Genomic DNA, 17,638 nt, shown 5'->3' with positions numbered 1-17,638 from the left:
ATAACAGGAGGAAAAGGTGTGTGTAAATGAAGGTGGGTTGCTGTTCTCAAGAGTGTAACCGAGAATGAAGGAGTTAGAACGTTTGAGGAAACAATGTTTGAGGAGTCATATTACTTAGGGAGATATATTATTTTGTTTCATTTCTTCAAACAAGGATAACTCATAGTTATAGTGGCTAAATGTCTAAAAGATAATTCTTCTTTAACCACCACCCCTCTCCAGTTTAGTTATAGGTAATTTTGAGTGAAAAATAAAAACCACATACAAATAGCCAGCTTATAATATGTGAAACTTTATTAACAGGAGAAATGATACAATAAAACTACTTCGTGGTTTTGTTTTCATTAAAAAAAAAAAAACTGAAAAGGGAAAAAACTTGCAACTAAACAATTTGTTGTCTTACTAAAGATGGGTAATAAATAAGGCAATTACCATCATTATTATTATGTAATGATACAGCCTACACATGTATGGGAAAACTGTAGAGCACATACTACAAAATTACATTATCGGTAGTTAATTAGCAGGCTGGAATTCAAAATCTTTGTGGTGCCCTATTTAATATGACATTCAAGCAAACGATGCACAGAACTATTAGCATTTGCATACTATTATATGCAAGACTATAGCTTCTATTAAATTACCCATTTCCCCTCGCCAAGCTGAAGATGAGAAAGAAGTATGAAAGGTCCCTTCACCAGAGTCTGTACTAGTTCTAGTCATTCACCTGGACATTCAAATAATCCACTGCTGAGGCACATGTACTAATATCACTGATCTAGCATTGGCATTGATTGGCATCCCAGGGCATCTTGCCCTGATGTAAGGGCAATTTCTCGGTCAAGTAATAAACAGTATTGCATTTATCAATCTTACACCTAATGTCTAAGCATGCTTACGGAGAGTGCGGATTGCCTCACAAGGGGTTGAGTTTAGTTGTTCAATATTTTATTTTTGCATTTGAGCCTTGGAAACTGTAATACTTATCTTCGAAGCTCATTTAGTGGTTTCTAAACTGCCACTGAGACTTTTTCTAGCCTTTCCTTTTCTTTTGTTTCTCCTCCCATGAAGGGCTATGTCTTAAGAAGCATAGAATCTAGGATTTTGAGAGATCCCTTCTCCCAACCAATCAGCTGCATTGATGAATTCCTCCTGATGTTTCTCATGTGTTAAGGCTGTTATTATTTCATAGAAGATGGAGACTTGCAAAGATTCTCCCTAACTGAATAAAAAATAAGACTCAAAATTCAAGCCTAGACTCACCTCCTGCAAAGTCTTTCTTCCTTAGTCAGAGCTCATACTAAACTCACAGTGAGAGGACCTAGCCTGCTCTTTCACAGATTCCAGCCTTCCCACATTCTGAAATATAAATATAGATTCTCTAGTTGATTTTTCAAAATACAAATATTGCCACAGAAACATATTGTAAAAACATATAATATGATATGAGTTGTAAACATTTGAGTATTTCTACACATTTGCATGGAAACAGCAGCAATTTTTTGAAAAAAAGCTTATAACTGTTTTTTGTAACAGTGCATAGGCTATTTATATTAAAAGGGAAAAGGCTAGAAGAGCTGGTTAAAGCCTGAAAAAAACTCATTTGGTCCAATTTTATCAGCAGATACTGACAGACATTTCCATGAACTCAGAAAGTAATTTTCCCTGGAGCAACTAAGGGAAGCATCTTATGTAACAGTGTTGAAAAATCAGTGCCAGTCCACTGAGATGCCTGAAGCACTATAACTCTTTCTAGAAGTTGTCCATCTAGAAACTGACAGCTAAGGAAGCACTGTTTAATCTAAGAATTATGAAAGGTGGAATATAGCAATATCTCTCAGAGGTCTCCCACTTTAGCAAATTCATCCAGAGAACAGACTAAGATTTGGCATTTCTCGGTCATGCTCATTCTCTTTCTTCTATATTTTATACCTGAGGATTATTCACAGCCCATTTAAAAATAAATAAAGGAAAGCAAATTGCTTTGGATGATGTTCCAGAGGATCAGAAATCTGATCCAGGATAGTGTCAACCTTCCCTGGTGAACGATGCGTTGGTCCAATTTCTCCGTTGGCTGCCATCTGGCTGGCCCTGGAACCTCACCCTTTCCTGCTGAGGAAGACCAGACAGTTCACAGGGCATCCGTGGGGAGCGCACAGGACTGGACTTCCCGGTAAGCCATCTGCTTCCTTGCAGAGTGGAGTCTGAGTGAAAGAATCACGGTGGCAATCAGGAGGAGCAGTCCGAGGATAAAAAGGATGACCAAGGCTGCCTTGGCTCCTCTGGGACCCAGATTCTTGCCAAAGAAATAGAGCTTCTCCTTGCTGGGTTGTTCTGTGAAAAAGAAAAGGGAGGTGTCAGGCCCCTGCCTTTCCCTACGGTGTGAAACGGTGACATATTCACATGCAGGATGCGGGAAAGGGTATTATTACCATCAGAGGGCACTGTGGTTGGGTGGAATGCCCCTCCAGAAGGAGACTTGGTGAAGTAAGGAATCCTGTTGTCTGGACAAAGAATACAAGTTGATTGTTTTATAAACAATGGAAGGAGATTCTTTTCATGACATGAATCATTTCATTTCACCAGCAAGAACTGTGTCCCATCGGTGTCTGCCAGTCTTTCTTGGATTCTCACTGTGCTACTTCATACCAGTGCGCGTGCTGTTCCCTCCCCATTCACCTTTCCAGCTTCTGCTCACCCATTAAGATCGATCTCAAGTACTATGGCCTCTGTGAAACCTTGGTTTATATCCCCAAACTGTTAACCATTTCCTCCTACTGCTGCCACCAAACCCTGTACTCTGCACTGTTGTGGCATATTTCATATTCTATTATAGTTACATATTTACATAGCTGTCTCTCTTACTTGATTCTGAGCTCCTTGGGGGCTGTATTTGGGTGTTTCTCACGCCTCCTGTGTTCAGGGTCTACAGGAAGCTCGATGCCATCATCTGGCATCACTGACAGACAACAGTACCTATGTTCCGGAGGACCGTGTAGGTTGTCTCCATGCCAGCATGGATGTGGTCAGACACATGACAGTGTAGCAACCATGTCCCTGGGTGATCTGCAAACAGTTCAATGGTTTGGAATGTCCCAGGAAAGAGATCATATACATCTTCTCGGTAAGATTTATCTATCTGCAAAAATAAAAAAACACAGCTTGTGGCTTTCTTTGCTCAGAGTAGTGAGGAAAAAAAAAGAAGAGCAGAAAAAACCCACAGTAAGCAGAAGGAAGGAAATAATAAACAGCGGAAATTAATAAAATCAAGAATAGAAACACAACAGAGACAGATCAAAGAAACCTAAAGCTGGTTCTTTGAACAGATCAATAAAATTAATAAACCTTGTAGTGGCCAGCTGCTATGATGGCTCCCCAAAATCCCCACCTCCTGGTATTCATAACATATGTAGTCCCTTCCTACATCATTTGAGGGTCCATCTGTATGACCAATAGCATATGGTAGAGGTGATGGCATTCCACACCCAAGATTAGGTTATAAAAGAGTGTTACTTCTGTCTCAGACCCTCTCTCTCATTCTCTTCTATTGGATCTCTTGCTCTGGGGGAAGCCAGTTCTTGTACCAACCTACATGGTAAGGAACTCCAGCCAACAGCCATGTGAGTGAGCTTGAAAGTGTATCTTCCAGCTCCAGTCAAACCTTTGATGACTGCAGCCCCAGATGACACTTTGATTGCAGCCTCATGAGAGAGGCTGAATCAAAACCAACTAGCTAAACTACTGCCATATTTCTGACCCAAAGAAACTGTGAGATAATAAGTGTTTGTTGTTATAGGCCACTAAGTTTTAGAGTGATTTATTATGCAGCAATCAATAACAAATGCAAATCTCTAGACAGACTAACCAAGGAAAAAAGACACAAATATCAGGAATGAAAGAGAGGACATCACTAAGACCTTGTACAAATTTAAAAGGATAATAAAGAAATATTGGACAAACAGCTCTTTGCCCATAAATTCTTCAACTTAGATGATATGAACAAATCCCTTAAAATACACAAACTGCCAAAGATCATTCCAGTAGAAATAGATAACCCGAATGCCAGTATATCTATTAAAGAAACTGAAATTGTACTAAGACTTCCCAACGAATTAAACTCCAAGTCCAGATGGCTTCATTGACAAATTCTATCAAACATTTAAACTCTTCCAGAAAATAAAAGAGAACACTCTCAACTCATTTTATGGAGCATGCATTACCCTGATACCAAAACCAAACAAATACATTACAAGAAAAGAAACCTAAAACCAACATTCCTCATGAGATAGATGCAAAATTTTTCAGCAAAATGCCAACAAATCAAATGCAGAAGTACATAAAAAGGATAATGCATCATCACCAAGAAGGATTTATCCTGGGAATGAAAAGGGAGTTCAATGTTTGAGAATCAATCGATGTAATTCAACAATGGACTAAAGAAAATCATCAATAGACTAAAGAAGAAAAATCATATTATCTCAATAAATGAAGAAAAACTGTTTGACAGAATTTAACATCTCTTCATAATCAAAACTCTCAGCAAACTAGGAATAGAAGGAAACTTCCTCAACCTGGTAATGGGTTCTACAAAAAGCTACAGCTAACTTTATATTCAATATGAATGACTGAATACATTCCCCCTAAAATTAAAAATAAGGTTAGGATGTCAACTGTCACCACTCATATTCGAAATTATACTAGAGGTCCTATCCAGTGCAATAAGATTTTTAAAAAAAGAAAGAAAAGACATACAGATTGAAAATGAAGAAATAAAACCATCTCTATTAACAGGCAACATGATTGTCTATGCAGAAAAATCTCCCTAAAATCTACAGAAGAGCTACTAGAACTAAAACAAGTGAGGCAAAGTTGAAAAATACAAGGTCAATATGCAAAAATCTATTATATTTCTATATATTCGTAATAAACAATTAGAAATTGAGATAAGAACAATACTGTTTACATTATCACTAAAGCCCATGATACACTTAGATATAAATCTAAGAAAATATATGCAAGATCTATATGCTGAAAACTGCAAAACGTTGATGAAAGAAATTAAAGGAGAACTAAATAAATAGAGAGATATACCATGTTCATTAATAGGAAGTCTCAATATTGTTAAGAAATGATTCTCCCCAAACCATTGTTCAAAGCAATTCCATTCAAAATCCCAGCAGGATTTTTTAATCAAAATCAACAAGTTTTATCTGAAATTTATATGGGAAGGCAAAGATCTAGAATAGCTAAAATAATCACCACCTGATTTCAAGACTTATTATAACACTAAAGTAATCAAGATGATGTGGCATTCAAGAAAGGATAGTCATATAGATCAACATAACAGGAATAGAGAGCACAGACATAGACCCACATATATGTGGTCAATATGATCTTGACAAAAGTGAAAAGGCAATCCAGTGGGGAAAAGGATAGTCTTCTCAATGAGTGGTGTGAAACATTTGAACATTCATGTGAAAAAAAGAAAAAATGAACTTCCATCCATACTTTGAACTATATATGAAAATTTAAACTTAAAGTGAATCAGAGCACTAAATATATAAAAGTTCTGTAGTTTTATACTTAAAACTATAAATCTTCTAAAAGAAAACAAAGAAGAAAATATTTGTGACTTTGGGTTAAGCAAAAATTTCTAATATATATAACACCAACAGCATGATCCATAAAGGAAAAAAATGATAATGTGTACTGTATAAAAATTAAGAACTTCTGCTCTATGAGAGATAATGTTAAAAAATAAAAAGATAAGCCACAAACTGGGAGCAAATATTTGCAAATCATATAGCTGATAAAGGATTTGTATCCATAATATATAAATTCCTCAAGCTCTATGGTAAGGCAACAAACAACTCAATTTAAAAATGGGGATAAGGAGGGGCCGGCCTGGTGGCGCACTCGGTAGAGTGTGGCGCTTGGGAGCACGGCGGCGCTCCCGCCGAGGGTTCGGATCCCATATAGAGACCGGTCTGCTCACTGGTGGAGCACGGTGTGGGCACGACACCGAGGGTTGCGATCCCGTTACCGGTCACAAAAAAAAGACAAAAAGGAAAAAAAAGAAAAAAAAAAGAAAGAAAAATGGGGATAAGGAGAGTACACCTGGGTCCTAGGCATGGAGCCAAGGGCCACACGTCCTCTGCTGGGAAGCAGACAAGAGAGTACGTCTGGGGTCCTAGGCAAGGAGCTGTAGGCTGCAGCTCTCTTTACCCAGAAGCAGGCAAGAGAGCATGCCTGGAGACCTAGGCAAGAAGCTGATGGCTGCAGCCCCCTCCTCCCAGAAGTAGGCAAGAGAGCATGCCAAAAACACGACTTCCATGCAAGTGGTCTATCACAGGCACTACAACAGCCATGGCTGCTGAAAAAGTGGCTCAACGCCACAGCAGCAGCCACAGCCACTGTGCAGGCAGCCCACTGGACACTCAACTACACTGACACAAGGAGAGTCACCAACAGAGACCAGGAAAAAAAGAGGACATCTCTCTCCTCAAAGCCCACTTGAGTAATAGAAGAAATAACTGCTCTACCAGATGACCAGACATCAACATAGAGATGCTAAAATACAAAAACCTAGGAAAATATGACACCACCAAAAGAATATAGTAAGTCTCTTTTAGAGCATGAAACCTTTGAAATGACTGAAAAGGAATTCCAAGCAACAATCTTAAGGAAACTCACTGCGATATTACAAGACCCAGTTAGACAACATAATGAAACGAGAAAAAAAGTCCAGAATATGAAAGAGTAAATTTACAAAGAGGTTAATACCTTAAAAAAGAATGTAGTAGAACTCATGGAATAGAAAGTTTCATTCAACAAAATAAAAAACACAACCAATAGCTTAAGCAGCAGGCTAGAACAAGCAGAACAAAGAATTTCTGATCTTGAAGACAGTATTTTTGAAATAACCCAGGCAGGAAAAAAAAAAAAAGAAAGAAAATAAGAATTTAAAAAAATGAAAAAAATCTAAGAGAGCTAGCTGACAACCTTAAGCACTCAAACATTCAAATCATGGGTGTTCCAGAAGGAGAGGAGAATATAGCCAGAAATACTACCCCCAGAAAGGCTATCATTCAGAAGTGAGGGAAACATAGTGTATTTTCCAGACAAACACAAACTGCCAGAGTTCAACACCACAGGACCAGCCTGGAAATGGAAAACCTATTCAATGAAATAATATTGGAGAACTTCCCAGATATAGGGAGAGACACAGACCTTCAGATCCAGGAGGCTCAAAGGTCCCCAACAGATTCAACCCAAAAAGATTCTGTCCAAGACACATTATAGTCAAACTGGCAGAGCTCAAAGACAAAGAGAATCTTAAAAGATGCAAGAGAAAAGTGTCAAGTCATCTATAAAGGAGCCCCTGTCTGACTAACAGCAACAGAAATTCTACAGACCAGAAGAAAATGGGATGATATATTCAAAATACTAAAAGAAAAAACTGACAGCCAGGAATACTATACCCAGCAAGACTGTCATTCAGAAGTGAGGGAAAAATAGTGTATTTTCCAGACAAACACAAACTGCCATAGTTCACCACAAGACCAGCCCTGCAAAAAATCCTCAAGGGAGTCTCACATCTGGAATCTGAAAAACAATAATCACTACCACAAATACACAAGAAAGAACAAAACCCCTTGGTAGAACAAAAATGCAAACGAGAAAAAGAAACTAAATCTTGCCACCACAAAAAGCCATAGTGACAATGTAATAATACCCCTGCTTTATTTCTGATTTTAGTAGTTTTGGTCTTCTCTCTTTTTTCTTGGTCAGTCTAGAAAACGGTTGGCAAATTTTGCTGATCTTTTTAAAGAATCAACTTTTGAGTTTGTTGATTTTCTATATTTTTTTAATTCCCTATTTCATATATTTCTATTCTAATCTTTGTTATTTCCTACCTATATTTTCTTTTTGCTTTAGTTTGCTCTATTTTTTCTATTTTCTTAAGGTAGAAGTTTACATTACTGATTTGAGATTTTTTCTTATTTTTAATATAGGTGTTTACAAGCTTATATGTTCCTCTAAACACTGCATGAAAACTATAAATTTCATGCATCCTATAAATTTCGATATGTTGCACTTTGATCTTTATCTCAAAGTACTCTCTAATTTCCCTGTGATTTTTCTTTTTACACATTGTTTATTTAGGAGAGTGTTGTTTAATTTCCACACATTTCTGAGTTTTCTGAATTTTCTTCTGTTGTTGTGGTCAGATAACATATTTCCTATGATCTTAGACTTTTAAAAAAAATGAAGAATTTAAACAAAATTTTAAAAGGCCATGGAAAGATTTCCATTATCATTCAATTCTATTTTTTTTTACTTTTTGAAATTCCTTTGTGTTTAGATTCTGTTTTATTGATTTTTTATGCAATTCATCTTGCTAAACTTAGATATTTAATTTCTGCTCTTGATTTATTTTCATTAAGTGGACTTGTTGATATGCTTAAAACTTAATTTGCCTATGAAAAGTTTATTCATCTTCTTTCGTTGAAATTAATTTGATAGGTGCATGCTTTTGGAAGACTTTAGAGAGCTATTTCAAATAATTGTAAAGATTATAAAATGAAATATGTAAATTTTAATATTTTACATCTCCAGTTTTTGTGAAAAATTGAAGCCCTATTTTCTACAGAGTATTTTGTTACTCATCTGTTATTCAGTTTATGTATTTGTTATTTGAACCAATAAATGTTTAATATTTTACATCTCCAGTTTTTGTGAAAAATTGAAGCCCTATTTTCTACAGAGTATTTTGTTACTCATCTGTTATTCAGTTTATGTATTTGTTATTTGAACCAATAAATGTGCATATCATAAAAAATAAATAAATAAAAATAAATAAACAAATAAATAAAGGGTATAAAATTTGGACACTTCACCAAAGAAGATTTACGGATGAAAGATGGTAAGTAAACACATGAAAAGATGCTCAATTAGGAAAGTGCAAATAAAAAGCAATGGGATACCACTGCACATTTAACAGAATGGCTAAGAAAAATAAAATAAAATAAAAACTAAAATTATGAAGTGCTGATGTGACTGTGGAACAAATGAAGCTCTTGTATATTTCTATTAGGAATGCAAAATAGCACTGTCTCTTTTGTTTTACAAACAGTTTGGCAGCTTCTTATAAAGTTAAACATACACTTACCACGTGGCTTAGCAATCCTACCCCAAGGTATTTTTTCAAAGGAAATGAAAACTTAAGTTCATACAAAAAAACCTGTGCAAATGTTTATAATGACTTTATTTGTAATCAACAACAACCTGTCAACAACCCAAATGTTCCTCAACAGAATGGGATGAACAAGCGGCATTATATCCTATTCAACAATCAAATGAAACAAACCACTCATACACACAAGACAGATGCAATTCAAATGTCTATGCTAGATCAAACAAGCCAAATTCAAGATGTTACAAATTATATGGACAAAAAACAGATCAGTGGTTGCCAGGTGTTAAGCATGGGGAAGTAGTTGTACTAGAGGGTACAATGGGGAAATTTGGGGGAGTGATATAAGTGTTCACCACTGTATGTACTTACCAAAACAGAACTGTACAATAAACAGGGTAAATTTTATGCAATGTAAATCACATCTTAATTTTTAAAGTTTATATATGTACATATATAAACCTTTTACAATTTTATTAAATTTTATAAATTTTTAATATGTTTTTATATGTGTGTTGAAAAAGCCAAATTCTGATAAGCAGCATAGCTATTTAATACATGAAACTCTAATCATCATAGGGTAATATGTGGTGTCCTAAACAAAGTTGAAATATACAGAGGGAGAGAGGATATTAAATGTTTTATTAAAGTTACTCTCTATTTCTGTATACCTAGAAAAGGACCAATTCCTGTTTCCCCCACAGATTAGATGTGTTTATTCTTTCTTATTTCCTGCAGATGGCACTGAGGATTTGAAATGACAGACCATTTGGACCTTATCCCTGGAGATTCTGATTCAGCAGGTCTGGGGTGGGGCTTGGCGTCTATTTCTTCAACAGTTCCCCAGGTGACTCTGCTGTAGCCAGCACCACCCACATGGTACAATGTGATGCGAGAGAGCAGAAGGTCACATGTGGTCCAGCCCAGCTCACTAGGGCAAAAGTCAAGATAAAGTTTAGGGGCCCAGGCCAGAGATCAAAATATCTTCTTTACTGGATGGCGCTTTTCTGTTAGATAATCACACAGTAAAGAAAGGAAAGAAGCGAAAGGGAAAGCAAAAAAAGGAAGGGCCAGGAAAAGGGACAAATAATATAGGTGCTTTCATATACATACAGTATTAACAGCATAATCCAGAGTGGTCAGAATTATGGCCATATAGCTGATGAGAAAATTCTCGTCTGAGGCTCAGAGAGTTTTTTACAAGCACAATAACAAACACATACATATTAAGAAAAATCTACTGGGGAAGGGTATGAAATCACATTATTCTGTTCCATTCTCTAGTATGAACCCCCATCCCTCACAAACAATACTGCCAAGTAACTCTCTTATTTCCCAGTGAAAATACATTAATCTGTTAGTTTAAAAAGTCTTCCCCAAAGCATCTTCCCTATACTTACTTTGAAAAGAAAACTTTCAGCATGATAATGGATGGTATGTATGTCCACTTCACTTCCTATTCCTAACAAATACCAGTTTGTCATTGTATCTTCATTCATTATGAGGCCTTGAAGATTCCCAAATATCTTTCCATTAATGGCTAAGGAGGTGAAAAGAAAATTGTGAGAAGAGGCTCTCCCTACTTAATCTGATTTTAGAAATGGTTAAAGATCTTTAGGTCACTTATATCTTTACCTACCTGATAAACATGTAATAATCTCACTCACACTTACCAAACTCCCCACCATTCTAGACCCAAAATTCAGATTTCCAAGAAATCTTTACACAAAAAGAGCCAGAAAAGAAAAATGGCAGTTTACTTTTTAAACTCCATCTTGACAGTGTTTTTTTATTTGTTTATTTAGCGTATTCTCTTTATGAAGTAGATTATAGGCTCATTGGTGAGCTAGCCAGATTTATGTCATTCTACAGGTGAGTGGACTAAAACACAAAGAATCAAGTTTATATAAATCAAAATTGAATTAATTAGAAACTTTTTTTTTTTGTCTTTCACTTTCTGAGAACTAGTTTAAGCCTGGCTGAATCTCAAAAAGGGACAGCTTTACACGGGCTGAACCCAGGGCCTAACGATAACCAAAGCAAGCTGTGTTTACATGATAGTGACTGTCACTCTGCTTTCGACTAACTTTTTATTCTGTGCATCATGGCACAACCAAATGAGTTGCATTCATTAAAAATAGAGAGCATACTAAGAAAGCAAAATTGGTAGGAGAAAGAGTAGCTGAACCAAGCATCAGATTACTATATTCTAATCTGTATTAACAGTTAAGTAGGTTTGTAACTTTGGGCAAGGCCTATCTTTTTGTACACTTTTGGTCAAAAGCAGATCTTGGTGAGAGAGTGTGAATAAGTCAGTGCGAATGCAATGGTCCCACCAAACAACAACAACAAAAACAATAACAACAACAAAAAACTACCTTAATGACATACAATTAAATAACATAGACACATTAAAGCAAATTTGGTGATGGAGTTTCATGTCCCAGAGACAATTAATTTGATTAAACAGGAGTTATGGTGTATTCTTATAGAAAAATACCAATAAGTGATGGTTGGTTTTCAAAGTTACTTCACAGTCTTATAGTTTAGAGATCCCAGCAATCAGAGGTACATGCCCCTAAACAGTTGGTCCAAAGCCTCAATGACTTTGCTGCCAGCCAACCAATGGCGAGGCTGATTCACTCTGAAAGAAAGCTTTAGAGGACTTTCTTCAGTCTAAGTGCTTTGGGAAGGGGGAAAGGCTCACAGAAGGAGGCTGGGGGTTTCCTAGAGTTATAGGAAATTCTATGCGCTTATCTCAACAATGGTCTTCTCATTAAACCCAAGATATACCATGCATTTTGTTGCTTTCCTCAAAATCATCTGTGTGCTTAATATCTCGTGGATCTTTATTGAGATACTTCTTAATATTGTCATCCAGATACCAGGATTCATTCTCATTAAATACCAAAAACAAGAGGGCAAATTCATAATCAACATCACTTCTTCTTCCCTCTTCATTCAATACTCCTTCTCGGCATGTAATCAGAGGACCCATCAAACCACTATATGTATCCTGAAAGGAAAATTAAATTAGAAAAGCCATTAAATAATTTAATAATATTTCATTTCATCTGCCACCATGCTAGGGTAGGATTGTAATACCTCACCCTGGCTAGACATTGGTTCCTATCTGGTCTCTGGCTCACCCCACCTTCAGCTTTTTCTTTCCTATTTTCAGCTTTTCTCCTAATGCTCTTTCTTCCTAGACTCTCTTTTCAAAGCCTCCTATATCCAAAGCGACCTTTGATAGCCCGCCACTCCTGTAGAACTTGCCAGATTATAGTTATATTATATTCATAAGTGTTGACATGTATTATTTTCCCCCAAAAGTTATGTTTCTTCAAGACAAGAATAGTGACATCCCTCATAATATTTATTAGAGTCATTTGCACATCACAAGTGTTCAATAAATATTTCTTGGGATATTCAAATGAATAAACAAATAAGTACAAGTTTCCCACATTTCCAACATGTAAGTTTATTTTTTCAAATGTCTGTATGTCTTTCTCCTGAACTCTAGCACTGTGTAGTTCAACTCAAGGACGTTAATACGAGCCATCTAATATCTTAGAGAAAAGTTAAGATAACCCCTCATTTTTTTTTTTTATAATGGGCAATGCTTACATTTTATATGAGATATGACGTTAGTTTGGACTCTGGTTTATGACATATAAAGACTGTATTTGCTTTATGTACAAACACCTGACTCAAATTCATCGTTGAATCTTTGCCTTTTATTTCTAAGTTAGTCTGTCATTCAAATAGTTTTGTAGCTTTAGGTACTATGTTTGGCGTCTTCTTTCTTTTCCTGAGCCCTGGTAATGCCGTTAAAATTAATATATTTCACACATCCAAAACCATGAATAAATTATATTCCAAGATACTTTTATCTTATTATCTATTTGCATATCCTATTTTGCTTCAAACTAATTTGTAAGTTCTAAATTTGGTAACTGAAAAACTGGGATTTTGGTTTTTTCTATCCCCCATATTTTAAATCAAGGGTCGGCAAACTTTTTTTATAAAGTACCAGGTGGTAAATATTTTCGACTCTGTTGGCCACATTGTCTCTGTTGCAACGATTCAACTTCATCACAGACAATGTAAATGAATGAGCACAGCAGGATCTGGCCAGTGAGCCACAGTTTGAGACCTCTGCTCTAAATTATTACACCCTTTATTTACACCAACCCAAGTTGTGATGACTTGAACAGCCAACTTACTTTAAGCATCATGGTTGCTCTTTCCCCTTACCTTCACAAAGTTTGCTGTTGAATAATAAACCCAGGGAATACAATTGGGGTCAGAGGGCCCTGGACCGGATCTTTTAGGGATATTCCATCTGTAAGTTTTTATTTCTCCTGAAACAAATGAGAAGAAATGGAAAGAATTTATTAGAGTTACCTCTGTTCCAGATGATTTACCCAAAGAAATACAAGCAGGTCTTTATGTATTGTGATCACTGTTTATTGCTAGGGAGAATTACCCATTCATTAGAAATGTTCTTATTAAATTCACATCTGTATTTCTACAATTTCGAAATGAAATGGCATATTTGTCATTTCAGACTCCAGCTTTCCCTTTAGTTTGCATTTTTCTACTGTCAATTGGTGTGCATTCAGAAAATGAAGACTTATTTTTTACCTCACTTTTCCTCCTCAAATTTCCTATCTCCCCAGAGTTATCCTTCAGCACACTTTAGTCATCAAAGGTGTCAGCTTTGGCCTCTTATGGAAGTCACCAGAGGTTGTAAGTTCTTGCTGGTCAGGCCTCACCCCAGATCAATAAAATCAGAGCATTTGGGGTCTGGGACTGAGATGCCTGTATTTTTCTGAAAGTTTCTCAGGTGGGCAGGTGAAACCTAGTTTGAACCAGAAAGAATCAGAGAGACCTGGTTCCAAATCTCAAGCCTATCACTTCCTGTTTATCCAGCATCTGATAAGCTACCTAACTTTGTTGACCTTTAGTTTCCTTACTCGTACAGTGAGTTAGTCATCCTACTTTTCAGATTGTTGGGAAGATTAAGTGAACTAATGAAATTAAATGTATAGGGTAGTGTGTCACAGTGAAAGCAGCCAATAAATGTTAATTTTTGTGTACCCTAATAACGAATGTATAAATTCCCTATGGGCAGGCACGGTAGTTATGCATCCCCATGGGTGACCCAGATCCTTACACAGAGGAGGCATCAATACATCCACATGAATTAGCAAGATAACCACATTGCAAAAGTCCCAAGTAAAAGCCACATCTAAATCATTATCTCTTTTCAAACTGTGTCCCATTTTCACCCCATCAGAACAAAAAACTCCATGGCTGAATATGTGGGCCAAAAAGCAAAACAAAAATAATACATATAATTTAGCTCTATTTTTGCGAATACATCAGTGGGTAGCGATACAACTTTAGGTCTGGTTTCCATTCTGTTTCATTAAAGCCCCCATACCTTGTTAATCACAAGACAAACAGCTGGCATTGAGCTTACTAAATGCAAGTGGCTATAGGAGTGGTGTTGCTAAAGTTGCAACAATCCATTGTTCACCCCAACAGTGAGAATAGTAATGAATGTATAGAAGATGCTCAGTAAATGTTTGTCGAGTGATTTACTAAAAAGAGAAGAAGAAATTTCATAGGGGCTGCTTACTTTTCTTAGGATGCTAGTTTGCTCTCCTTTTCTCATGCATGCCCAGTAGCCTTTCTTCTACAACTTGCTTAGACTTCATGGGTAAAGTTAGTTTCTTGCTCTTCCCCCCAGTCTCTGGATCTCCCAAACCTTTCGGCCTTGTCAGGGACCCTTGTGAGGAACCTCTCCCTCTGAGTTCTAGAAAGAAAAATGCTTCTTTGCCACATTCTAGTTCATTCTCCTCCCCACCCCCATGACCCTCACTTCAAGAACTCTTGGAAGGCCAGTCAGCACAGAGGAGCTGTGTCTCTTTCCAGTACTCACCATCAGGGCACAGCAGCCTGCCAGGGTGTCACCCTACCAGAACCCCCACCAGTGCCTGATTGCCACCTTTCTTCCTCCCTCTAAAGTTTCTCTTCAACCATCACAAACATGACCCATTTTAAACTGTTTTCCTTTTCACAAAAACAAGACACATCCATTGTAGAAAATCTATAAAGTACAAACAGTGTGAGGTAGGAAAGAGTACCATTCTAACTGCTACTCAAAATACCACCCCAAAGCTATAACCATTACTAATATTTTGGCTTATTTCCCTTCTAGCCTTTTTTATACTTGTAGTTTGCTTAACATGATACCCTAAGTCTTTCCCATGTCAGCAAAATCTTTCTAAATATCACTTAATGGTTACATAATATTCCACTGCATGGATATTCCAAAATTCACTTAACTATTTTTCTATAGATGAATATTTCAGATATTCGTGAGAGGTTTCTTGAAGCAGCACAGCCTGCCAATACTTGGCATGGACTGTGGCAGGAGAAGTTGGAGTAGTGGCCAATGAAGATTTTCTTTCCCCTAACCTCACCCTTGTGCAGGCACCTTGATAATTTTTTGCTAATGATACTCTAGATTCTTCTTTTTATGCATCTTTAATTTTTTTTAAGTTTATAGGAACTTTATTATAATTACTATATTATTAAATATTTTAATGTTATTACACATAAGAGGTAAAATGGAATATTCCTCCCCTGTAATTATACCTACAGTTGTTTTCAAGTTTATAACTGTAGGCCACGGCAGCTCTTGACGTTTATTACAGCCACACTTCAACTGTGTAAATCTTTTGAAAAGCCTTTCTAATTGTAAGATCTTTTCTACCTTCAATGTATCTTTTGAAACCAAACTAGAGACTACCGTAGGTTTCTGGTCCAGCATGTAAAGAACTTAGGCATCTCCACTCCATCCTAACAAGTAAAAATCTAAACAAGCTGAAAAATCCACATCTCTTCTTGGATTCTTCAGAGAAGTGAGGTCACAGGGCAAACTGCTGCTCTCCAAAATTGGAGAGAGAGGGAATCACAACTTACTGGAGCAGAAATCTCTGTGGGAACCAGTGCTGGCGTAGGGCTACTTGAACTGTAATTGACTAATTACTGGAGGCTCAGTGTGAATAATTCTGAGAGCTAAAAACTCTAGGGGGACCTAGTCATAGGAGTGCCCTCACACTTATGTGAGTTTTACCACCAGGAGCTCTACCAGGTTCTTATGGTGAATGTCAAAGAAAAATCCTCTCCTGCTTCACGCAGAGGGAGGGGAAAAGGAACCATTTAAAAACATACCAGTACATGCTATTCTCCTTAACAAGGTTTTCTTAAAAGTTTCAGGAGAAACTGTTTTACCAGAGCCTAACATGCTGGAGCTTTACCAAAGACTAACTACCTGGGGGAAAGGAAATACCCAACTCCAAACCCCTCCAGCTTTCCTGTCCCACCTAAACAGGAGGAAAATTGTGTAGAACTGGTGTAGTTCATTGTCCAGCAGCACAGGTTAACTAAGAGACTAACACCTACTCGAAGGACTATAAAATTCTTCCCTCCCCTCCACACACACCTTACCACTCCATTACTAAAGGCATATTTACTGTAATTCCTTATCATGTCCACCTTTCAACAAAAATTTACAAGGCATACTAAAAGGCAAAAAAACAAACAAACAAAAACCTCAGCTTGAAGAGACTAGACAAACATAAGAACCAGAGTTAGATATGGCAGGAATGTTGGATTTATCATGCCAGGAATTTTTTTTAAAAACTGTGATTAATATGGTAAAGACCTGTGCTTGACAGAGGCAGGAAAGGAGAGGCAAGAGTGGGGAAAGTGGGAGGCTGGTTAATGGATACAAAATTACATCTAGATAGAAAAAAATTAATTCTACTGGTGTACAGTTGATCCAGGAATCTATAATTAACAATGATTTACTGCATGTTGTCAAATGACTAGAAAAGAGAAAATCAAATGTTCAAATCACAAAGAAATGATTAAGTTTTACAATGATGAATATACTAATTACCCTGATTAGATCATCACACATTGTATATATGTATTGAAGTGTAACTCTGCATCCCATAAATATGTATAATCAATGTGTTTCAATAAAAATTTAATTAAAAAATAAATGCAAATTTTAAAAATATGCTAAAGGCTTTAATGGAAAAAGTAGGCAACGTAAGAGATCAGATGCATATTGTTAGCAGAGACATGAAATGTCTAAGAAAGAATAATAAAGAAATGCCAGAGATTAAAAAAAAAAAAAACCTAACAGAAATAAAGAATGCCTTTGATGGGCTCATTAGTAGAATGGACATGGCTGAGGAAAAGACCTCTGAGCTTGAGGATATGACAATAGAAACTTCCAAAACTGAAAAGGAGAGAGAAAAAAGACTTAAAAAGCCAGAACAGGGGCCGGCCCGGTGGCGCACTGCTACAGTGCGCCGCTTGAGAGCGTAGTGGCGCTCCCGCGGAGGGTTCAGATCC

At 36.8% G+C, this 17,638-nt stretch overlaps 1 protein-coding gene across 1 annotated transcript in view; it reads right to left on the bottom strand.

The window, feature by feature from the left end:
* Window positions 1-2,131: 2,131 nt before the first annotated feature.
* Window positions 2,132-17,638, bottom strand: part of HEPHL1 (hephaestin-like 1) — a 72,453-nt gene continuing 56,946 nt past the window's right edge. The window contains exons 15-20 of the mRNA XM_008572476.1: window positions 13,454-13,560; window positions 11,990-12,212; window positions 10,597-10,736; window positions 2,977-3,139; window positions 2,433-2,504; window positions 2,132-2,334 (exon numbers count right to left, since the gene is read on the bottom strand). Of these exons, the coding sequence (XP_008570698.1) occupies window positions 2,132-2,334; window positions 2,433-2,504; window positions 2,977-3,139; window positions 10,597-10,736; window positions 11,990-12,212; window positions 13,454-13,560 (908 nt within the window). The remainder of the gene's footprint in view (window positions 2,335-2,432; window positions 2,505-2,976; window positions 3,140-10,596; window positions 10,737-11,989; window positions 12,213-13,453; window positions 13,561-17,638) is intronic.

Source organism: Galeopterus variegatus, unplaced genomic scaffold (assembly GCF_000696425.1).
Source record: "Galeopterus variegatus unplaced genomic scaffold, G_variegatus-3.0.2 Scaffold791, whole genome shotgun sequence".
Classification (NCBI taxonomy): domain Eukaryota; kingdom Metazoa; phylum Chordata; class Mammalia; order Dermoptera; family Cynocephalidae; genus Galeopterus; species Galeopterus variegatus.
This window is presented reverse-complemented; position numbering and strand designations above follow the sequence as displayed.